This window comes from Anopheles stephensi, chromosome 3 (genome assembly GCF_013141755.1).
Source record: "Anopheles stephensi strain Indian chromosome 3, UCI_ANSTEP_V1.0, whole genome shotgun sequence".
NCBI lineage: Eukaryota > Metazoa > Arthropoda > Insecta > Diptera > Culicidae > Anopheles > Anopheles stephensi.
Genome location: NC_050203.1, coordinates 12,430,484 through 12,455,252, shown reverse-complemented (window position 1 = coordinate 12,455,252; position 24,769 = coordinate 12,430,484). Strand labels below are relative to the sequence as shown.

Genomic DNA, 24,769 nt, shown 5'->3' with positions numbered 1-24,769 from the left:
TCCTTTCCTAATTATAGGAAATTTCAATTCAAAGTTTTCTAACCAAAGATCTACATTTTTTAAACCCAACAGAAGATTCCAACTCCAAAAAACAATCCCAAAACCCCCTTATAAAACAAACCTAGGTCAAATATCCATAAAAAAATCCACAACCACCTCCATCACAACACAATACACACAGGTGCGATTAAAGCCACCTTCAACGTCACCTGCCCTTTGCGAGCCGGAACTTTCCTCAACGCAATTTCAACCACCCTCCCCTTCGTAGCATAATCCACCCACGGGGACTCAATTTGAATGCGTCCACTTGGGTGCCGCTGGGACGGCGCCGCTAGCAGCACGGTACAGCCACAACCGGCGCTTCTAATCTTGCAATTACCATCCTAGCCATTATACGGACCCCTGGTACACTCGTCTTCCGGCTCACACCCTTTTGCGTCCCGGCTTAGCACAGCTGCCGACGGATTCGTCGGGTTCAATTGCTGCACTGCACACCCCAAAACTTACCTGGACTTGTTTGCCAACTGAGACCGCCGATGAACATTTTTCTGTAAATAAAAGATGAAAATAGAAGTTAAAGAAAAGGGACAGAAGAAAAAAAACACATTAGTAATTTTACAGCGAAATGAGTAGGGATTATGTGTGAGTGTGTATTTGTACGGGGGAAGACTAGAAAAAACACAAGTCTTTGATTAACATGCTGCATTTACATCCCACCGCTGTCACTGACGGGCTAGGGCTTGGGCGCCAGCAGGACACAAAGTCAAACAGAGCGCCGTGCCGAGTGAATGGTAGATCCAAGTCTTTCACTTCGTTTATGTGCACCGTGGACCGAGTGACTAAGAAACAACAGCAACACAGCTCCTCAACCGGTGGTACGAAGTGTGCATGAATAAAAGTTTAAACCCTGACGGCGGACTTCAAGGACTTCCAGGACCGGGAGGAATAGGTTGGTCCCGGCGAGTCCCATGAATAAATATTACCGCTAGGACATTGCTGCTTGCACAGCTTCACCGTTTTCAATAAAAATTCATTAAAAGCGTAAAAGAGTATAGACGGTGATCTAGCTTCAATACACCGGCTACCTTCGGGCGCGTTCGGGGGACAGTAAGGCGCACAGTGATCGAGGACAGCACTCTCTATTCAGACCAGCCCCCATAACACAGACTTCTATTTATCTTCGACTTTTCATCTCGTTTTCGCTCTCTTTCTCTCTCTCTCTCTCTCTCTCTGGGCCACACTAGACGCTTTCCATTCTATTCATCGACCAGCAGACCTTGTACGGAATGCCAGCGGGTGCGTTCCCGAGCGCCGTGCGGTGCCTTTGGTCTTCTTTCCGTGTGTTGCGACACCGACGCGACGCTAATGTATTCCGTGTACGGCCGAGGTAAACACAGCTGTCTCCTAAATTCTAGTGCGACAAACTGCCATGCAAAACACGCAAAGATCGCTCCCAGTGCGCGTTCCCGACTGACCAGTCGCGTTGGAGTGTGTGTAGCCGGGACACATGGTGCAATATTTGCCGATTCGTCGGAGGACGTAGCGTCCGAGACTTCAATGCATTCAACGCCGCAAGTGTCGAAGCGGTGTGGTGGCCGCTTTACGTGACTTCTTCCGCCTTAACACTTGCAGGCAAACGTCCGCACCATCACCGGTCACGCCAACAGCCGGGTCGAAAATCGTCGAGGAAGCTTCCCGAAAAAGCAGTAAGATACCAGTGCTGAGGCCAGGATGCTCTTGTACTGGATGCACACACACACACACACACACACGGACACGGTAGCGACAACTGTATACAATTTCATTTATGAATTATAAACGAAAACCGGCACATGAGAACAAGCTGTGCATGCTTTCCACTCATTCGCTGACGGATGTGCCTTGCACGATGATGATCACGGTGGTGATGAGGCTGATGCACAGTCACAACTTTACCCACCAACGACCATGGGGTGGGTAAATTTTGTAGTGAAGCAGAAAAAAACAAGAAGCAGGACAACACACCAAACCGTGCGACAAACAGCATTGTACACGACCAAGCGGAAAAAAAGGTCCAGACAAACCATCCCGTTCCACTCGAAGCGTAAAGGATACGCAAAAAACCCATAGTCCAAACATCATCCCCCCTCGGTACATATCCTCCTCCTGCTCGACCCAGAATTCCCCCCGCATCCCTTACACGCTTGGAAAAGAAGAGCTAGAAAAAGAATAATGATAACATTCGCTATCGCACATGCTCACGCATACAGCCACACCATCCTTCGCACCACGTGTGATTGAATACGCGAGCGCTCAACCACGTGTAGGCGCATAACGCGGTCGCGCGCTGGCTCAGTTGTTGATTATCCTTTTTTTTGCTTTTATTATCATTATTATTACCCACTACTCGTACGAAGGGGGGTGGGATGTATCCTTCTACCCCACCGTACCATCGTAAGCCGTTAATAATACAAACTAAGCCATCGCTCCAGACAATCGACGTTGGAGCTGGATTGGATGCGGTGGTATGCCATATGGAGTGCGTCGGAAGCCGTATCAGCGGAATGTCACGTATTCCATTTCGCGACGTTGGCATTTGACGTTTGAAGGGACAGGGGGACAGGTAGGGTGTGAAAAGGGAAGTAGTTATTAAAAACTAGTGGCACGATTGTTACAAGCGAACGAGCTGCTGTGGTACTAAAACCGCACCGATGTGGGACTGAACGTTTCGAAAGGATTTGCACAGTATGTTTTGTTCTACCATAAGGAGAATATTTCTCAAGAAAAATAACGATTTTTAACTTGTTTGTACATTTATAATTGTTATAATTTTTCTCTTAAATGGAGAGAAAGGTCCGTTTAGAGTCCTGATCTCGTTCAGCTCAGCAACATCATCCAATAGATGTATCAATGCCCCTCCAGCTTCAATTTTCACTCGAATTTTATTGGTTAAACCGGCTTCCGGGTTCGACAACACCGTATTCGACCGCATCCAATCGTCCAACACACTCTCCCTCCATGTTCAACTTCCCCACTGAGCTGTCATTTGTTGCATTATTTTCGGGTTTTGCACCTTCGTCACATGCTATCGAACTGCCGAGGTGATGGTCCCCTTTGCAGCGTCACCTGGGTGAGTAGATTCGGTATGAATTTGTTGGTTGCTGCTTCACCTCAGTGACCACAAAACCACAGCAACCACACAAATTCCTACGGTGTGCCCCAGCAATCGGTCAAACTCACACACGCGTGGTTGTGTATTGATGCAACAATTGATGTACAGGAATTTGTGTAATGAGCTGTCTCATTTCACTACATTTACTAGATTAGAAGCGAGTTCTTTTTTCCTTTACACTTCACTCATTGAAGTCTAAACAAAATAATAGTTCTTTATTTGACATAATATCGAGAAAAAATACAACAAATTCTAATATATAACGGTTAGCTCACGGACTAGCTAAATCTTCCAGTTGACTCCATGTTAACAACTGAACTAAATCGGCAACTTTCTAAGAGGTCCAAAAAGTCATACTCCATAAATTTGAAATCACTTCCCGCACTTGTCAACAAACCCAAACCCACAACAATCAATTTATCTTCAAAAAGATTCGTAGCACCTCTTTTTTTCTCTCCACCAACCCCGAATAAATTATTCCCGCCAGCAACACCAGTAAACTCCAGCAGACCAAATTAAATGTACATCCATTAGAACTTTTGTGCGAAAATTGATTCATGCTGAATTGGTAAAAATTCGTCGCACAACTTTTACACTCCCTGCACACACACACACACCCTCCACCCTATGGCCACTCCCGGACCCAACACACCTGCCGCTCGGTGCAATAGTTTACGATGAGTAATAAATATTTAAATTTCACCTTCACAAAACTTCTCCCATCATTTCTGCTGGCTATGGTTGCGGCACAGGACAGCAGAGCCATGCTCAATTGTCACCGCGTCGGACGGTTGGACGATTTTGCAAGAACTGCACATTATTGCTTTCAATTGCGCTCGCTGGCTTTATAGAGTGGAAGGAATAGAGAGGAAAAAATCCAATGACGATTTACCTACTGGACGAAAGTTGCCTAGTACAGACTTCAAGGAACGTTTGGTTTCTGCTAACCCGGCCAAACAACTCCCAACCCCAGCGTCCGGTGTAAACATTTAATCTGTATTATGATAATTTATTGCGACTAGTCCCTGCACACGAGGTAGGAATTATTACGAGGAACGTCTTGAATGTTGAATGATATGATCACTTTGCTTAGTCTAAAGGACCACATTTGGAACGATATGGATGACAACGTAACCTCCTAGTAATGGTCAAATGACCTACGATGTGCTGTTTCCCACAGTAAAATTTATTCCTTCAGCGTGCCGGTTGACTTTAACGCTTGTTACACACTTCTGCCCGGGTGGCCAGTCGAGCTACTTACCCATAGGACGAGCTCTCACCCCGAACTACGTCAGGAGACCCACGAAGTAGCATAAGTTATAGCACAAGCAGCAAACTTCCCGCACATCCTTTGGTATCCTCAGCGCAATAGCCTCGCAAAAAAGTGCTCACTATGTGAGATACTTCAATATTACCTTACCAAGAATTCCAGTTTCCAAGGGGCCACCATTCTCCTGTCTTGCTCTCTGTATGTCCTCCACGACGAGCGAACAGAAGGAAAGCGATGCAAAATAAAACCATCCCTGCCATGCCAGCTTAGCCAAACAATCCTTGCCACCGTCAAGCCCCACCCGAAACCACCCCGAGGACATCGTACACACGAAGGATAATCGATAAACATCGGTTTTATTTACTGAACCGATCAGCCCACCGACACAACCCGACTCGCTAACTTTCCCCGTAAGCTTCAACCCGTGTGGACCAGGTTCTGCAGAGTGGTGGTGGTGGTGAAAAAAAAACCTAATATATAGCATTGATAAGACTGCAATATCTCGCGTACCATTCCCGGTTACGAACGTCACCGGCGTACCGGCGAACCCCCATAGGACACTTAGCACGGCGTAGGTGTGACGGACGATACATAACTGGCCGTTTGTTGGTCGCTTCCCGGTAGCACTGCTATGCACCGCACATTCACTGCACGTGTGTAGCTTTCGATCTGAAGTATTTTTTTCTCATTTCCCCCGTCCACCATCGCCTGGCCCTCAGCCTTGCCCGCGTTTTTTTCTGAACAGTGTTCCACTTCACTTCCACGCGCTCATGCAAACATGTTTTTAATTTATGTTTACCAATCCTTGACCAATGTTTGCTCGGTGCTTACGGAACATTCTGATCACACTCTCGCGGCTTATCACTGGCAGCTTGGTGCCACGGGAAGCGCACGGAATGGAATGACTACATTCACTACAGTAACCGGCCACTGTGCCACTGTTCCAACCGCACTTGGCACGGAATGGAGTTTGCGATCGCACAAACGGGGGATATCTAGAAACCGATGCCCGGTTTTTTTGTTTGCCGACCATGTGCAAAATAAATGTGCGGTTATTGAACCGGATTGTCTGATTTTTTCACTTGTTCATTGTTTTCTATTCTATTAAATTAGTTTCATGACTGGCATGGAACTTTAAAAGCTACAAAAATAAGTCAACTCATTGTCTTCATTCCTTAGGTTGTATCACATCCTTAATCCATCAAGGAATACCTCATCAAACTTGAAGACTTCAAGCACAAAAGCTAGGAAAAAAAGGACAGTATCTCAGCCTCATCATGCACAACAGCTCAGCAAAAGTATTCGCCACCATGTTTTTTTTTTTTGCTATTCCATAACCGTAAAACCGCCGTTTACTCAGCCGATTGCCTTATTCTTTGGAAAGGCTCATAAGGCAGGACAGGTGAACCTCACCTCACCGTGGCGTAGCGTGACGTGCACGAGAAGAAAGTTGCAAATGAGATGCTTCTCGAAAGTGCAACAACGGATGGTCATGGCCGTAACTTGACAAGCGTAAGACACCCTCACACACACACACACACAGTAAACCTCATGTGACAGGAGGCTCTTAGCCTTTCGCGAGAGGAATTTAGTACCAGCGTCTGCCACAACAAGTCAGGGTTTAGGAGGGTGAAAAAAAAGAGAACGACGCATCGTAAAACTGGGAATTTTATTACCCTTACCAACACAGGAAAGGTGTCACTGTTAGTTTTACGCGTGTCGGGCCGGGCGACGATCGGGCCGGGCGACGATCGGGCTGGGAGATAGAGGGCACATTTTCCGTGGCGTTTGTTGTTACGGTTTGTTTCGAAATACCGGTGGATGAAAATGGGGGAAAAAAGTGGAGCTAAGAAATCAATTATGCGACCGGAGCAGCAAAACCTAATTTGCCTTTATAAAGGATGAAAGTTTGAGATGACTTTTATTTTCGTTCGAGTTTATGTTGGGCGAAGCTGAAGTCATAAAAAATATGAAGGCAAGAAATCAGCTGATCAGTTGATGTATTTTGAGTATTGATTAGTGAGACAATGTAAAATATCGTCCGAAGAGAAAACTCGTCGATCAAAATGATTTTCTTGAAGATTTCTTCAAACAAATCAAAACATTTTAAACAGCATTTCTAATTTTTAACGCAAGTTATTAACCTAGTTGGTCTTCTAGGTTAAAGCTAGCCCAAAAAGAATAATTTAGAGGAAAAAAATACTGATTTAAGTTCTAGGACGAATTTTTCTAATAAAATACAAAACATACTCAACAGATAAGATTTTGCATAAACTGTACAATCAAATTTAATAACAAAATTTATATGTATAATTTTCAATAAAATCATCATGCCATACATCATCCTTAACACACGATATAATGCACCACCAGCATCATCTACATGTTTCATTGAACTTTGAGCTGGCAAGAGCATAAATCCATCATGCCACTGGGTGTCAGCACGACTTTACCCCAAAAAAAGACAGCTGTTAATCAACACACACACACGCACACACGCACTCACACCCACCGCCCGATGCACTTTCTCGATGTAACAGCACTGCACATATTGCACTCATTTCCTTCCCCATGAGTTCGTTATTTATGCAGGAAAAATAAGCATCCCTCCGATCAAAAAAAACGCGACGCGACGGAGCAGACCCAATTATTCGCATTCGTCCCGTGCCCAAGAACCTCCAGCCTCCCAAACTGTGAGCCCGGTACGATTTAAAAGGGACACGCGACGAGTTTGTGGCGTCCATTGCGACCATGACCTACGCGTCAACACGTTGCAAACAGCGAGCTAGGGGTGTCTGTGCCTTCACGAAACACGGTACCACCCGCCCGGCGTTCCAGCTCGTTAGCGCTGCGGTACGGGCATCATCGTCAACGTCGGGCTGAACCCGGGTGGATGTTGCCTGTACCTCATTTTCAAGAATGAAGTTGTACGCCTTCCCGGTTCCCCACCATCCCTGGAAAACCCAACCATCTCGTCCCCTATTCGTGCCCCAACGCTCAACGAAGTCAATGTTTTGTTCAACAGCAAATAACCTAAGACCTCGCGCGCTCTATCCGCTTGCTCTGCAGCGCACGGGCGGTGGAGTTTGTATTTATATCCGCCTGTTTGCATGCTCCATAGGGCGAGTGACCAACCTTCTCCATTCGGAGCGGCTGCCGCTCGGTTTGTTCTCGTCACCCGACAAAGAAAGGCGGGCGCGAGATTGGATCCACTTTTTCAAACGTCTTTTTGCGAGATCGGGCGCTGATTAATGTGCTGCACTGCTTCTTTTGGACCGTGCACCATGCTATCTGCTGCAGACGATCGTAGTAAGGTTGCCAGGGGGTGGAAGGAAGGAAGGGAGAGAGGATCCCCTGTCCCACCGCAACCACCACAACCCTCGGTTTTGCGTAACAGCGCTGCACTTTGTCTTGCGCCGCGACCAGTGGCCAATCTTGGCAACGTAACAATGGCGCAACTAACGAATATTCGTCTTCACGTTTCTCGTCTTCATTCAATTCATTCATCGCGCTTTTTTTCCCTGAAGAAGACACTCGAGAGACACGCGCTCGACGATCTATGGCGTGGTGAGGGTGGAACCGAACTCCGCTGCCACCATACCGTTCGGGACGTTATTATTTAAATGAGACTCGTGGCTTCTCTAAACGATCCGATTACGTATGGGCAATTTCAGATGTAATGTTGGTTGGCGGACCGTGCAGTTGGCAGCGTCTCACATGTTGCACACATTGTATGAATGGTAGAGCAATCGTGACGTCAAGCTGTGGGAGCCTCCGAGCCTTTGCAATTGGACTAGCGTTTATTTTTAATGATGTCAGACTTAAACTGATCTTCAGAAGATCCTTGTGCGAATGATTGTGCTTAATAAATATATAGTGCGATCATCTCATGACTAATTCAGCTATTAAAATAATCCCCAACACTTGTACCATAAGTCGAATATAGAACGAGACTGACTATCGATTAAAATTGAACCACGTAAGATAAGGATAAGGAGCCTCAATATATTTATTACGGGCCAAGAATTTTTACCAGGAGAAGATACTAAAAGATCCATAGTATGTGAGAGAGAAGGAAGATCCCGATGCCTAAGATTATAGAAAAAAAGTTCAAGCAACAACATTTGGCCAACAACATGTCTAACTTAATTAAAAGCGATTTTCATAGACTTGTAATGAAAATCTAACGAATAAACATTGAATAAACACCAACATCCGAACCTGACTTCGTATCCCTTCCATCAACAACATAATCCAATATGCTGACTACATGAAAATCTCCCATGCAAAGGCATGTAAATAAAACTCGCCATCGCCATCAACAACAATAGCACCAACCAACACGGCCCTGTCGTTTCCCTGACGGCGTGAACATCTCATAAATGTCAAAATAAATTCATCGCTAATTGTAGACATCCTCCATCGTCCCACACACGTGCTAGCCCATTTTTCCCGAAACCAAACCAAACCGTTCCCTCGCACCGGTCCGGTCCGTTTTCAATGTTTTGGATTCTCACTTAAAAGTGCATAAATTTTTGCTCAAACCCCCTCGCTCCCGAACACCCTTTCCCCCTAAACTACCGGCCCCATCCAAGAGCACCCTGAAGAGGATGTAATGCATTCCGCCGCAGGAAATATTTCACACCCAACCGAGCGTGAATTCGGTACGGGGGGGAGAACCGTTTTGCAAAAGGGGTGGTCCGGAGTTTGGCTAAACGGAAGGAACGTCGAAGCGGAAGACCGGGGGTTGAAGTGAGGTGACGAAACAAACCCCGGGAACGACCCGTGTTGTCCGGTGCGATGCATATGTTTTACGGGGATATGTTTACCTAATGACTTCATATACCTCAACCCGAGACCTCGTCCGGGGTTTGCCATTGATTGGATATAGCAACACGAGCCCCCAAAAACCCCAAGCCCGCCATTGAATGAAAGAGAAACCATTTAACTACCTGTAAGGGGAAAAGTCACCGCTACACCAAGCCATAGGACAACAGAACCAATTTTTGCATAAATCGAGCCCAGTTAAAGTAAGGTCAAATGGTTTTTGAGGGGGTGGGGACTAGTTTTGGTTTTGGGGACGAAGGATTTGCTTCGCTACCGAAAATTCTCAATATTTCCTGTACCGGCACTTGGCGTCCCATATCCCATGTTCACCCCCCTGCAAACACACACACATATACGTGCAATGTGCAATGCGGTACATGCGATTTAACACGGCGTAAAATATGCAAACCCGAAAGTGGTACCACGAATCGGTGTATGGCGGAACTCGACGCTGCGACTGCGCTTCGGACGAATGAAATAATTCATCGTACAGTGAAAAGCCTTTCATGTATGCATGCACTCTCGCACTAGGTTGCAGGAATAGCGGGCCCGGGTACGGACGTTGAGATACGGCGAGGTAAGTTTTCCGTTTTCAACATCACGACACCGCCAACCAACTCGCGCCACCACCAGTGCCAGTTTCAAGGGTCTGTAGCAATTTAATATGCCCCTTTGCGCTTCTGTCTGGAGGTTACGGTCTCAAGTAGTAGGCAACAGCAACTTGCACACACACATACACGCGACTACAAGTTTCCGAGGAGAACGAAAAATGTTCATCTAATGCTGTGTTTCCGGCGTGTTTCAGCGGCCCAACGCGTATCGTACGCCATCAACAACGATGGTGGTCGACAAAAACCAAAACCGCAAACCACACATTACGCCGATTTGTTCCGTCGGTATAAGTGTACGAGAAATGCATAAGAAATCGGGAGCGACGACGTCGACTGATGCACGGACGTGTCCCCTGATAGGCTGAGTTGGTGACTGAAAGGTGAGGACTTTTGGTCAAACTAAAGTTTTACATGTTTTGTTCGTAGTTCAAAAGCTAAAGAATCGAGAGAAGATCGAAATATAATCGAGACAGAAATGTAAGAAAATCGAGAGAAAATTGAGAGAAAAATGAAAGAAAGTCGAGAGAAAATTGAGAGAAACTCTACAGATAAATGACAGAGAATTAAGAGAGAATCGATAGATGTCCGAGAGAGAAATGATAAAGAATTGGGAGCAAAATGAGAGAGAATCGAAGGAAAAATGACAGAGAAATGAAAGAAAATATAGAGAAAAATGAAAGAAAAATAAGAGAGAATCGAGAGAAAAAATGAGAGAGATATAAGAAAAAAATGAGCGATAAATAAGAGAGAACCGAGAGATAAATAACAGAGAAGTAAGAGAATCGAGAGGTAATCGGAGAGTAATTTCTCTCTCGCTTCTCTCTTATTTTTCTTCCATTTCTTTCTCGATTCTCTCTTGATTTTCTCTCATTTCTCTCTCGATTCACTCTTATTTATCTCTCATTTCTTTCTTATATCTCTCTCATTTTTTCTCGATTCTGTCTCGATATTCTTTCATTTCTTTGTCATTTTACTTTTAATTTTCTCTCTATTTGCTCTCGTTTCTTTCTCATTTTGCACTTGATTTTGTCCCATTCCTCCCTCGGTTATATCTCGGTTCTCCCTAAATTCGCTTTTATTTTCTCTCGATTGTCTATAAATTTTCTACCGGTTCTCTCTTTTGTCTCTCTCATTTCTCTTCCATTTCTCTCTCGATTTTTTAAAAACTCATTTCTCTCAAAATTTTCTCTCGATTCTCTCTCGTTTTCTGTCGATCCTCTGGCATTTCTTCCTCCATTCTCTCTCAATTTTATCGCGATTTTCTATCATTTCTCTCTCATTTATTTCTCAATTCTATCTGAGTAATTCTCTGATTGAGTAATTCAATATAATTCCACTTACAAGTTCATATTTTCGCGGATCGTAATCCATCTTCCAACCGCTCCTTCGTCTTCTTAAAATAAATTTGAAACTAAATAGCAAAAAAAACTAGTTACCGATATTAACAACCATGCCACGATGCAAAACTTGCTCCCTTTCTTCTGCACCGAATATAATTTGGAAAATTTCGCCTTCTTGCGACGCACCATTTGCATAACACACTCACCCATCCACCCGACCGTAAGAAGGAAACAAACGGGGCTTGAGGGAATTGGTGACCGATGGACACCGCTGGTACGGGGAATGTGTGTGCCAAGATAAACTACCCCGCTAGTCGAAATTGGGTCAGAAAACTTCAGACAGCAAAAACTCAGACCTCGGCCCATACGGCACTTCATCGACGTGCTCGTCATCGTCCTTGGTCTGAGCGGCCGGTGTGATGGCAGAGCAGAGTGATTTCCACAGAATTGGAAACTTTCCAGCCAGAATCCGTCACACAACCCCATCCCCATCTAAACGCGCACAACCACATGGACACAGACACACGCATGGACGGCTCAGTACACACCCAGGCCACCGGTGGCGTAGTATGCGGCGTTCGAGTGAATAATTAAATAAATTATCCTCCACCTTCTGGCGCGTTCGAGGGTCACGTCAAAGCGCGGCACCAGATGAAAATTTAATTTACGTCGTCAAGTGTTGTTTTTCCGCGGAGGAAAAGTTTTTTTTTTGCTCTTCGCCCTCTGCCCTCCATTACGCCTGGTGCTATTTCTTATAACTTAAAGTTTTCAATAATACCAAGCAAAAAAAGCGTAAGTTAAAAGTTGTTTTCCGAACGGTTTTTACCTCACTCATTCACGGCCTGATCCACGCATGAGTTGTGGAAATGAATTTGAGGAAAAAGTGATGATACGCATTCCTGTTTTCCCAAATCCTGCACATATGCAAATCGCAGCAAAACACTCAATCATCGTAATACACTGATACACTTCGCTTCGCCAAATCTCCTAACAACGCTACAAGCATGTACAAGGGGTGTATAAAATTCACAACCTCATCATCGGCTTTCTCCCCCGAAACGACCCCATCTCTTCTGCCCTCCCCAAAAGCGGCCACCCAAAAATATGGAACGATTATTTTCCGCTTACGTGGCCGGTTTGTCGGATAATACCCGTAAGCAATGCCTTCCGCCCCAATCCACCTAGCGTGCTAAACCTTTCTGCGTAATGATTGCGTCCTTTTGTACGGGGTACATTATTCAGGATTTTCTTCGCTTTTTTATCTTCTCTCTCTCTCTTTCTCTTTCTCTCTTTGTATGCTTGTGTGTTTGTGTGTCCTTTCCTGAACAGCTATCACCGTGTAATTCATCGCGCGTGTAATCTTGCCTTTGACATCTTTGGAAGCCACTGTGTGGCAGCAGCTAGCGATTTTTTTTTTTGCTTTTTCCTGCACAATCAGGGTTTCGTTATTTATTTCGCTCCTTTGCATGTCATCATAAAAATAAATCGTTCCACACCTTCGATCGGATGGGTAAGTGGGAGCCGGAAGCCAACTGGATGGGAAAAGTATTGGACGAGTTTTCCGTACGTAACCACCACAAAAAGGAGAGCAGATGTTTCCCAAGCGATTCACTGTTGCAACGACGTGCGTCCGTGCAAGAGTCTTTTTGAGGATGAAATTGTCTAGGAAAAATTGCAATATAGCACATCATTTTACGTCAATAAATTTTCTCTATCTTCAGAATGCTTGTATTAAAATAAGTTAAACGAAGTCGACTCTTAAAAATATCAAACCATATCTCTTTCTCTTCTACTCCTGATCATAATTTTCTGATCGTCACTTTGATCGTAAGTTTTTTCTGACTTTTTCTAGTTAATTTGTTATTTAATCTAAGATCATATAATCAAATTCAACACCATACTTTGTGATCACCTCAATCAATACACGAGAAGTTCATCTGACAACTTAAGCCCGCTTAAAAACATTCAATTGTTTGCAAACCAAAGCAATTGAAGGGCTAATGAAGTTATTTTTCTCTTCGTAAACATATCGAAATAATGGCTTCTTGGTATTTTCCAACCTTGTAGTCCCAAACATCCCAACGAGCGTTAAACCGTGACGAACGTAAGCAGTGCACCACCAGTTCAGTGAGAATGCAATGACGCATACTGTATCTTCACCATTAGAATGCACCACATGTGAGCCCCTCCGTCACCATGTTCGCTCTCTAGCACGTTCCATCCATTAACGACGCTTAAAGATATTTCCAAACGTTCGTACAAGCAAGAAGCAACACACGATCACCAGCCAAAAAAATGGGCGAGAAAATCCTCCTCAACCTAACGTGTTAGAAAACAGATCATTACACCATCTCCCGAGCTATCCGCTTCGACGGATTGTGTTCCCGAGCGGTACAACAAGAAAAGCAACGAACAAAAAAAAGCATCCTCTAAGAAACCCTAGCGATTAATAGATTTCCATCGCCGGGCACTCATGGGGAACAACTTGTTAATCTGTTTGCACGTACCGAATCGCATGGACAACAAAGTACAGCAGGAGCTACGCACATGGAATACACGATGTTTAGACATTGCAGTTTGGTGTATACATCGGAACGATACAATCGAGAGGCTATCATAAAATGGCATGAAAAGAAAACCTTCGCCAAACCGATCGGAGATTGCACGAGCGGTCGAGAGCAATGGAAGAAGAAAATGAAAACCCTTTCGATATGCATCTCGCAAAACCGTATGCAAGACAACGGGAACGGTTCTGTCGTACAAATTGCCACAAACATGCCACAATCCTTCGGTGTTCTCGGTGGAGTCCAATAAAGAACAAAACAACGGTACGGAGGAAAAAAATGGAAATGAAACCGAGTAAAAGAAAGCATAGCAACAAAGAAACAACAGGCTTGAAATGGTCGAGAAAGTGGCATGCAAGAGTGGATTACATATGATAAACACACAAACACACACATGCCGCAACAAAACAAGACAAAAAATCCCAACCCCAAGAGCACGTGTTTATTTGCAAAAGACAAGTCAAAAGAACGCTTCGCTGTCGGAATGGGGAGCAAAACCAGAAGTAGCAAAACACGACGTAGAGGCATAAAATTTTCCCACATTAATTTAGCTTGTGTGCCGGGAGGGAGGTTTTTTGTGTTTTTCCCCCAACCTTTGGTTTCCTTTTTTCCTTGCTGCATCATGTATAGGCTTGGACTCAGACAAAGTACAGCAAGAACAGTAAAAAAACAACCACCCAAAGGAACACACAGCTGGTCAAAGACCTCGTCGTTTCTCTGATCATCCGACCCCAACCGTGTTGTGCCTACTGTTGCTGCTGCTGCTGCTGCTGTAAGGAAAAGGGGTTTCAAGTGGAAGAAATCTCACTGCGGCTTGAAGTTATAAATGGGTGCCAGGGTAACGGCTTAGGTCAACTGTGACAATTTTAGGCTTTCCTTTCTGGCTTTCATAGCTTCATCGCTTCATCGGGTGCGTTAGCGAGCGTACAGCACATTATCATCTGCGCTCGCAATCCACTAGCATTCGGCAGCTGGAGGAATCAACAGGGAATCAACTTATTATCATTCCGAGCGATCTGTTGCTGGTTATCGTATTTATTATTGGCCTCGTGTAGAAAGGCTTACGATGGCACAACCGTTTCGGAAGATCGTGATATGATTTTGATATCATGCTCAAACACCAGAACGATAAGCGCGCCATGTTGTCTTGTAGCGCCATGTTCCAATTGCTACGTTTTTATTGCCATTGTTTGCAATTATGTTAAGGTTTCTCTTATCGCATTATTGATTCTGATTTGACTGGATATAAGTTGAATGTGATGAGAGGTTGTATCAAATTATCTCAAGGATTTTATGGATCCCCATCGAGTTTTTGGAAGACCATGAGTTTTTTTTAGTTAGCAACAGATAGAAGTCCAGAAATCTGGAGAGATGTCCAATTGGAACCGAATTTCCCAATTCAGGGAATCAAAAGAGCTCTTGGTAATATTGGCAACATAGGATCTTACAGCCCATTCTGTAGGATTTCTAGCTTATCTCACTTGATTAGAATCCTTATACAAATAATCCTCACAAAATTGTAAAAACCAGTAGCTTTTCATATGAAGATTCTAACATTTGTAATTTCACAATCGAATTTCTTACCTAAGTCAAGTCCCCTCGATTTATCCATAAATCGATAGCAAAAATGCTCTCAAAATCTTCCTCCTAATATAACAAAGAAACCATTTTATTGCATCAGCACAACTCTCTCTCTCTCTTTCTTCGCATTTTACTACCCACCGAAACTACAAACCATTGCTCATTGTCATACAAAAAGGCAGTTACCTATTGTCTCCTAAGCCAGCTATTTTCACACAAACGCAGCCGGAAAACATGGCCTATGATGCTTATGCTGCTCCTTGTTTTTTCTGATACGTCTCGCACAATTGTGCTGAACCTTGCATAACATCAGCACCATCTAGGTCGAAGATCAAACCTAGACACGCAGACAGACAGCGCACGTTGGCATCCTTTTCAGCCAGCCGCGCGTATTATACAACGCGCTGTCGCTTATATTCTCCATCGATAGCAATCAATTCTGACAGGACGACACGGAGCAAAATGCACTTGAAAGCGTACCACTAGCAAGCACCCGAATATAAAAACGAACCCATCGAGGGGCGTACCGTTCCAAACACTGCGTACACAACATTTGGCGTTGCTGTCCCCGGAAGAAAAAAAAAAAGCCGCCGATACGGTACGCCGGCGTAATGTAAGGAACGGGAGAACCGACCGAGGGCCGACGATCGAGCGAGCATAAATATCATTCTGTCACGCTTGATTCCGCGGCATTTCCAAAGCCACCGTTCGCCGCGTTGTGCGTTGTCGGTCGGTCGGCTGTCGTCCTTTGTCTTTTGTCCCTGTGGCGCGAGTGTCGTGCCTACAACCCATCCCATCCTGCCCATTCGCTGTCAGGTTTGATGGGTGCCTGTGAATGGTGATTCGCAAATTTACCGCGCCAAAATGTCACCGCATCAGTCGCCCCAGCTTAGAAGCTAGCTTAAATTGCATGGCTAAAGAAAAACGCCTAATGGAGGCAAAGCGGGTTTATCTGCCTTCGGTGACTTTTTCTGGCGAGTAGTTGAACGGTTCTAAATATATTTCTGCTCCGGTAACGCGATCGCGTAAAAATACTATCCAAACAAATCATTCCCATACTCCCCAGTCCCAGGCCAGGCAGGGTCTCTCGTTTTGTGGCGGTTTTCCATTCTGGCTCACTGCCCAGCTGAAGATCGTCGATCATGCAACCTTTAAGCGCATTATGGATTTAAATGGCCAACTTATGACGACAAGCGAAATTGCCTCATAATCGTTGCTGTCATGCGTGCGGTTGATCGTTTGCAACAATTCCTGCTTCTAACTGTGCCCAGTGCTCTCTTTCGATGTGCTAGCGAGTGTTTACTAGCATAGGAGAAGTGTTCCCAGCGGTGCAAAGTGGCTTAAGCTCTCTTGAAATAAGGGTCGGGTCTTTGCATGTCTTTGCAACAGCTTAAGGGACAAAACAGGCACGACTTTCCCGTGGTGTACGCGATGATGAATAACAGTGACAATTGAGATGAATAAGCTGTTGAGTCTTCCTACAATATAATAATGATTACTTTTTGAAATCACATTTCTGTACCTTTTTACAGGCTTCTGCTACGCGTTGGTAATATATTGGAATTAAATTAATTTCGATGTCAAAATACCATTAAACTTAAATCATATTTGTTTGCTGTCAGAAAAGCGCTCTTCACTTTAGCAAACATCAACACCCTGCTTGACAACACCCCCCTTAAGCAATATTATAATTTCATCAGCAAACTCACTGATTGAAATTCAGACGCACCCGAACGCTTGCGGTCATCAAACAAATTATCAACATTAAAATAAATTTAGCACACTCGCTCGCTCGCACCCACAGCACAGCCCCTCCAGAAATGTCCTCCTGACTGATCTCGCAATAATTCATCGCTAGTTCACACATGATTATCACGATGCACCTACGCTTCCCGATGTGTCGGGACCGATCGCCATCGATTCTCGTGCGTGACACAGGGAGGCACACTTCTAAACGCATGTCATTATGTGGTAGGCCGAGACTGGTGTTCACATAAATTTGTTGTCATCAATTTTCTCTCCGCACCGTACCACCATTTTCCCTGCCACAGCATCCAAAATGTGCACAGTTGCGCACACAAATAATCACTGCCAGCCCGCTGCACGCCCGAGACATTGCGCGATCAACCGGTAGCCAATTTTGTAAACTACATTTCTGCGCCCTGAAGTTTGGCATTTTCGACAGTTCGACGCTCCAACCACTGCGCTCTCATTGACTTATGACCCCGAGCCTGTTTGCCAGCAGCAAGGTCCTCGGCCAGCCGGGAAGTCGCTCCCATACATCAACACAACCGCCCCGGTCGATCCCAGCCGACAGGGTGGGAGGGTGTACGTTTCCATGTGTCGTGGGGTCTGCCTGATTTATGAGTCGCGCACTTAGCGCGGGTGGCGAGCGATGGTTTTGCTAGCATTGGTAACCCCTGCCCTGCCCCGACGGATCAACGGATAACGGGGTTTTCATTTCGATCGATCGATAGGGAGCGATTTGATGGAAACGTATTTAGCATAAATTTACACCCTTTTGATTCAATTTCCTCGGGCAAAAACCCCAACCCGAATGACATTGTTCTCGTGCCCGGACAGTAAAGCAGTGACATATCTCTATTTCATTATGCGAGCGAAAAGTTTGTTCTTTCCATCTTTTAGTGCCGTTCGATCGGCACAAATGGCAGCCAATCAACGTGGAGCCGGGCGTGTGCGCGTCAATTGGAAATTAATTGTGCAAAGTTTGTCGACATCAGAAACGCTTCCATCATCATCAACATCGTCTCTAGCACGTTGATTGATGAATAGCGCACGTCGAAACAAGCGTTTGCGTCTACAGAGGCTCCGAGCGCCAACCCTTGTTGATGTTTTCTCTTCCTGCTAGTTCCAAATCAGACAACAAACAAAAGCGAGGGCACCAGGGAAAGAAGAAAAAATGCCCGGCCAGCCTCGGCCAGCTACCAATTGCATCCATCGCACTGCACTGCTCAGCAAGGTGCAAATGAAAACAGTATTTAATAACTCCCCGGAGCAACTGCGACCGGACGGACGGTCGGACGGGCCGGACAGCGTTAACCGAAGGTGAATGCATAATCTGCAAAATTTGCTTGTCTATTTGCCGGCGCTGATCCGAGCAGCATCGAAAGCGGTGTGCAGGGGTGTGTGTGTTTGTGTGCGGGCGAACAAAATTTCACCCTGGGACACTAGGTGTCGTTTGACAAACAATCCACCTAAACGGATACCGTCCGTCGTCCTTCCGTGCGGCTCACCGTGAACGAATGGACGATGCCATTTCCCGGACCTCGGTACCCTGGCACAGTGGGAGAGAAAGCATAATATTTATGCAACCAACATCGAATGCTGATGGATGGATGGATGGTTTTGAAATGGTCCATCCAGGTAGGCAACACTGCTCGGGCGCAACATGAAAGCATTCCTTGGAAAGTGTAGGCAAACGGTCAGCACTTGGCAATCCTTTCCGCACCGCACCAGAGATGTTGACCGACCGACCGGTGCGTGGATGACGGTTGCCACGTTACGAAGCAGTGCGCAAGTTGTAGCAGCTCTTGCAAAACCTTCCAGCAATGTTCGCCAAGTATTCCCGGTGCTATGTTAAACCGTTTCTGCTGGGACATTCATCCTTACACCCCCAGCCAGGGAACGCGTTGTAGAACGCTCCGTTTGCCCGGACGGTGCTGAAGATTGACATTTTCACACTTCACACCGAGCACTTCTAACCTCAGGCAGGCATCATCGTAACACCGAGCCAGGAGAGAGTGAAAAAAACGAGCTACACTCTGTGCTAGGAATTTCTTCCGGAAGTTGGGCGGAGGAGGTGAAAATACCTGCCAAAGGTACAAGCTCACAATGTACATGAGGCGCAAAGGACACCGGGAAAGCTACCACCTCCCATAACGTGACTGGGATACTGTGCCATGATTTGTGGAAGGAAAATTGACACCATTCACACAAGGATCATAAAACAAGGTAAATAGATATCGGAATGGTAACATCGGCACAGTAGGCCAGTAGCGACCTGGGCAGAAGTTGACCATCATTAGTACGAATGGGAGGAGGGTTTTTGGGAAAGGGCCCGTTTTATAGCGATTGGTGAGAAAGAGTAATTCATGGCATTAGATTGATTGAACTGGGTCGACAATGGCGAATCAAGCACAAGCGGTAGAGCATAATTATGATCCTGAAAATTGATATCGTTTCAAACAAGTGCCATGGAAAATTGTTAGTACGTATGGTGATAATAATTTTAGTCTATCAAAGATGTATGGAAAGATATGAAAGTTAAGGACTTTGCTGCTAAAAAAAGAGTGATCTATACTCTGATAGGATCGTTCTCCGAATGAACAGTATAACAGTTGATAGCTCACAATATCAGTGCATCAGTACTACAGCAACTTGGACACGAACGAACCGGCATAATAAACCTAAGCAACTTGTTCATAATAGAAACAACTTACCCAACAACTAAGTACAATCCCCTTTAATCCCAACGAACTTGAGCCGCGGTAAGCCGTGAGTGCTGACTTCATTTAACGCCACACTCTTCACACTTTAGCTTCAAGGATGAAAAGGAAGTAATGATCGCTCTTCCCTAACATCCTGCAGTGGTTCTCATTCACCCAAAAAGCCCACGAAAAACAACGCAAATTATCAGAAGCTGAACAACACGGACTGGCTGGCCAGTACAGAACACAGAAATAAATCTGTCCATTTCGAAAGAACTCACCACCACATCACCGAATAATCGATTCGGCCATGGATTTGGCCCGGGGCGATTTCCCCTCCCCAGTTCTTCAACCTCCAATCTTCCCCGCCGCATTCTACGGGAATAGGATAACGCCATAATACTGTCCATAATCTCTCGGTTGGGGATTAGGGGCGAAAGCAATAAAATTGAGCTACACCAGAAAAAAGAGACAACCGTTCGGCTGTACGGTTGTGACCAACGAAGCCACAAGCCGTGTGTGGGTAGGAAGTGATTCCCCTACCGGACCCGTCATCAACCTTTTTCCCCGAAAAAAGCCGAAAGGACATACACATCCCTTTTTTTTTTTTTGTTCGCTTGCCACACGCTTCTTCATTGCGGACTATTTTTGCAACACTATCCTTCACTCGCAATCCCTCACCGCTTTACAGCCGATCACCATCACCCTGAAGAGCAAATTGTATCGAGGTCTAGGAAATGCGTCCCAAACCCGAAATAGCTTCCTGATTTCCGATCGAAACGGCTTACGGATGTTGGGGGTTTCTGGACCATCCCCCACGACCCAGTCACCTTCTCCAGTCGTGACGAAGACGATGACGCGAGGACGGAGAAAAGCTTCCCGAAGCGGAAATGTTTACCCCACGGTCGGTTATGAAGGAGATTGATTAATAAATATTGAAGTTTTGATGTAAGCGAAAGGCTGGCGGGAAGCATTTTTACCGACACCGGGAGTTGGCGAGTCGGTGTCGAGTGTGAAGACGGCCGAGATTGCCGAACTTACCATCAAATTTGGTTTTCCCCCGGAAATGGATGATAAATGATGATGGTAAAATATTTGCCCTCTTTCCTTGATTTTCTTCCGCCTCTCACCCTCCCTCTGCTCACCCACACGCGTAGAGGTCACTTGTCGCTTTGACGGGAAAAGGTTTGTGCTCAAGCACGTGTTTACTTTTTATTATCATACTGGGATTATTTGCGTGTTTGCGGAAGAGTTTGCGAGGCTTGACGAAGGCCTGACGGGGTTACGCAGATAGAAGTAGGGAGTAAGGATTTGCTAATAGGATTTTTAAAGCTCAATTTTAAACGATTTCGAACGAGAAGAAATAAAAATAAAAATTATTTAAAAAAAAATTATACAAACTTATTCACAAAAAAGGAGTTCATGTCCTATAGCACATACTCTATTATGATCTACTTTCTAGATGAAAACAGCATGTGCTTTCTCCGGAAAAACCATATGCTTTCCCGAAGCTTCATGCTACCAACCTCGCGAGCTAATGTGCTCGGATTTTAATGGGCACTATCGCAGCAAATTGACAGGGCCGATGGCTAATAGAAATGATGGAAGGATACCAACACGTACCGGTTCTAGCACGAACCGAAAGATGAAAGCATATTCTCCCTTCTCGTCTCATGCCCATTGCCAACCCATTTCCATCCCAATTTTCCAACCCATACAAAAAAGAAACGGTACATCCATCCTGGATGCGAGCAGCAATGATCACCATCGGTCTAATTTATTCAAAGCTGTTCTGTGCCGACCTGTGCTGCTGCTGCTGCTGCTGCTTAAAAGTGCAACTGCAATCACAAACGTTAGCATCAGTGTCACGGTCGGACATCCTTCTTCCAGCCACCACGGGCATCGCTTCAAAACGCCGGATGGACAGCGAGCGGTGCGACCGTGGCTAGATAAAAATGGAAAAAAGTCCATTTTCAAATTTGATGGACGAAATTTAATTTGCAATTGTGTTTGCTGGTTAGGTGGGCAGGTGGCGAAGAATAACCGACGGGGCAACGAGGGGGGCAGACTCGGCGAGCCCGGCGGGGCAGAATTCACAGCAGCAGCACCCACCACAAATGGATGAGAATGATTCAATGCAAAGCTTTTCAAGCGTATAATCGAAAACCGGGACCCGGAACTCGGGGAATGGAGTTGGGGCCCGGTGTGTGTATGTGGCACGAAGTAAAATGATTCAAAGCTTCAATGTAGTGCACTTCTTTTTCTGCTCTTGCTGTTCTGTTCAACTAAAAGTTATCTTCAATCCCAGGATGCACACGATTGTATCGGGAAAACCCGTCCCGGATGGACGGAATAGAATAATTTTCCTACCCAGCGCTGGACCGATGGATATTCCTTCTTCCATGGCATGGTGTATGTGTGTGTGTGCTTGGGCCACCAGGCCAAGAGGTGAGAAAATAGATGAACAAATAAAGTTGCATATGGTGCAGGGTGCCTCATGGCTTAGGAGCAACACTCACACGCGAAAATGTTGCATCCAGAGAGGAGTCCTACCGACACCATATAGAGCGCCTCGATATGACCAGTCCCCGATGCTGCTTTGAGCCAGCTGTGACTCAACTTAAAAAAATACGTGCCCATCCAACGAGGACTTGTGATTATTTAGTTCTTATTCCTTTACACTTCCACCGGAGCTCAATTGCATTATGCGCATCGCTATCAAACTACCTTATCTTATTCCAAATCTCGAGACCAATTTTGACTTCACTAGTTTATTCTAAATTTCATATAAAGATGACTATATTTTGATTTCGTTAATTGAATTTTTAAAACTCTACGCTCTGAGTCTTGATGTGATGAAATGCTAGGATTTATTTTCTAAAAAAAATACTTAAAAATTCTACTGAATTCCAGCTCGAATCCTTACATAATTCCCTGGAAAGCGACCGAACCGTCCAACCCGACCGTAATTACCCTCCTCGAAACCCATATTCTTCGATCGCTTCCTGCAAAACCGAACTTCCCATCTCGCACTCGAAACAAATTATTTTACCATTTTGCACTCGTAGCACCAGACAACTCGGCTGCCACTCACTCAACGCCCCGATAACGCCCGTCTGGCGGTACGGTGGCCAGAAATCCTCCACCGCCGCCGAGCGACAGTAGCCGTGCGACGACGCTTGTCTTGAAATTTTAAAGACATCAAATGGCAACCAACTCTGCACCTCCGTACGGAAAACATTCGGCCCTGTTCGGCGTCTTATGAATTTTGGGGCGGTTTGCGTGACTACAACGTGAAGGGTGGAGGGTAGAGCTGGGTGTCGGGGAAAGAAAGTGGGCAAGAAGGAGGGGAGACTGGTGGAGTAAACTATCTCCTGACATGCAAATTCAATTATGTGCACATTCCTACGAGGTCCTCCTTACCAGCCTTACCATCAGCGCGTGAAGATTCGGTACTCCACCTCCTTGCGGAAAAGAAGCCGGTGATACTTTCCATTGCTTAAGATCTTCATCAACGACAGTTTTGTGTTTGAAGACCTCGTTTTTTTGTTCTTGTGTGTTTTAAATCGCTGTGTATGTGCCGGCTCACCGCCTGTCTGCACTTAATATGTAAATCATTCATCTTACCTCACGAAATGCTTTCACATTACACATGGACGAGTGGCTGAGCTAGCGCTGGCGAGCTAATAGCTTTGGAGTGTTGCACCAGGACTTTTCAAGCTCTATTGCTGTCTAAGGCAACTCTTTTAGACACTCGAAACATTTAACTGTTAGTAAACAAAAGAATTTAAATATCGTTTTAAATAACCTTTTTATTATTAGTGAAGACTCTTCGTGACTTCCAACTCTTGTTGCTAACGTTTTTTTGTCCATCGTGTTCTCATTATCTCCATCAGTTGCTTCAGAATATTGGTCCATCTCTGCTGTCGCTGTGTACTGTATCGAATCAGGATATTAGGACCACTCTCCGTTCCATCCGCCCCGAACCGTTCAAATTCCATTAGAACTTTGGCTACCCACCAAATGAAAAACCGAACGCCAGCATGTGTGCAATTCAATTGCCCAACTCCGGAACAGAACAATTAGCAGATGAAGTGAAGGGAAAATTCAAAATCGAACTCTTGCCACTTCCGTTGCACATGCTTTTCCGTGCAGCTTTCGCAAGACAATGAAAAACTTGCACTTAACCATTTTCAAGCGGGCCCTCGTGCTCTCGCTCTCTCACTCTCGTTCTCTGTGTCTTGATCGTTCAAATCGTTTGCAAAAACTATAATCCAAGCGATTAAATTGCTTCATTTCTGACCTAAGCTGCGGAAGCGGGCGAAAACAAAAAACCGAACTACACACGAATCAATCGACTCGGACACTGGGAAAAATCTGGAACCCGTAGAGGAAGTGGAAAACTTCCCAACCGAACCCACCCCACCAGCAGGATGGAGTTTTCGATCCGAGTTAGCTGATTTTTCTTAACCTTTCATGAAGTTTTCCACTTGAAACCGGTCCACCGGCCGAAGAAACACAAGCGAAGTCTGGCGCGTTTCGTACCGAGGCCGGCACAACTTCAGACGCTGTTCGCGACCGGCGACCGGGCTGAAACTGCATGCAGGACACAATGCAGAAGCGCTTGTGCAGCGGGAAAGGAAAAATAACTTTACCCACTGTGCTGTGTGAGTGTGTCTGTCCCTTATCCCTGTCTACTAAACGGATTACAGAGCTAAGTGTCCTGATTACCGGATCGGACCATCCGTACTTCACCCCACTTGCACTCGCTGGCAACTGCCACACATCTTACTAGCTACCAACGGAATCGTCTTTCCCTTCGGTTCGCATTTGAAAAAAAAAGAGCTTCACGTGTGTTTGTTCGATGGTCGAAGAAAGGGACCCGGGCATGGCAAAAAAAACGTGAACAGAAAAAACGCTTCCTCGAGAAACGATGTTCGAATTCAATTGCCCACTGCAGCGCCGAACGCGCCCAAG

At 45.4% G+C, this 24,769-nt stretch overlaps 1 protein-coding gene across 11 annotated transcripts in view; it reads right to left on the bottom strand.

The window, feature by feature from the left end:
• The window catches only part of LOC118514267 (RNA-binding protein Musashi homolog Rbp6), a 529,948-nt gene that overhangs the window by 451,925 nt on the left and 53,254 nt on the right, over window positions 1–24,769 (bottom strand). For all 11 annotated transcript variants that reach the window (XM_036060991.1, XM_036060996.1, XM_036060995.1 and 8 more), the window contains exon 3: window positions 508–548. In XM_036060991.1, coding sequence (XP_035916884.1) covers window positions 508–548 — 41 coding nt within the window. The remainder of the gene's footprint in view (window positions 1–507; window positions 549–24,769) is intronic.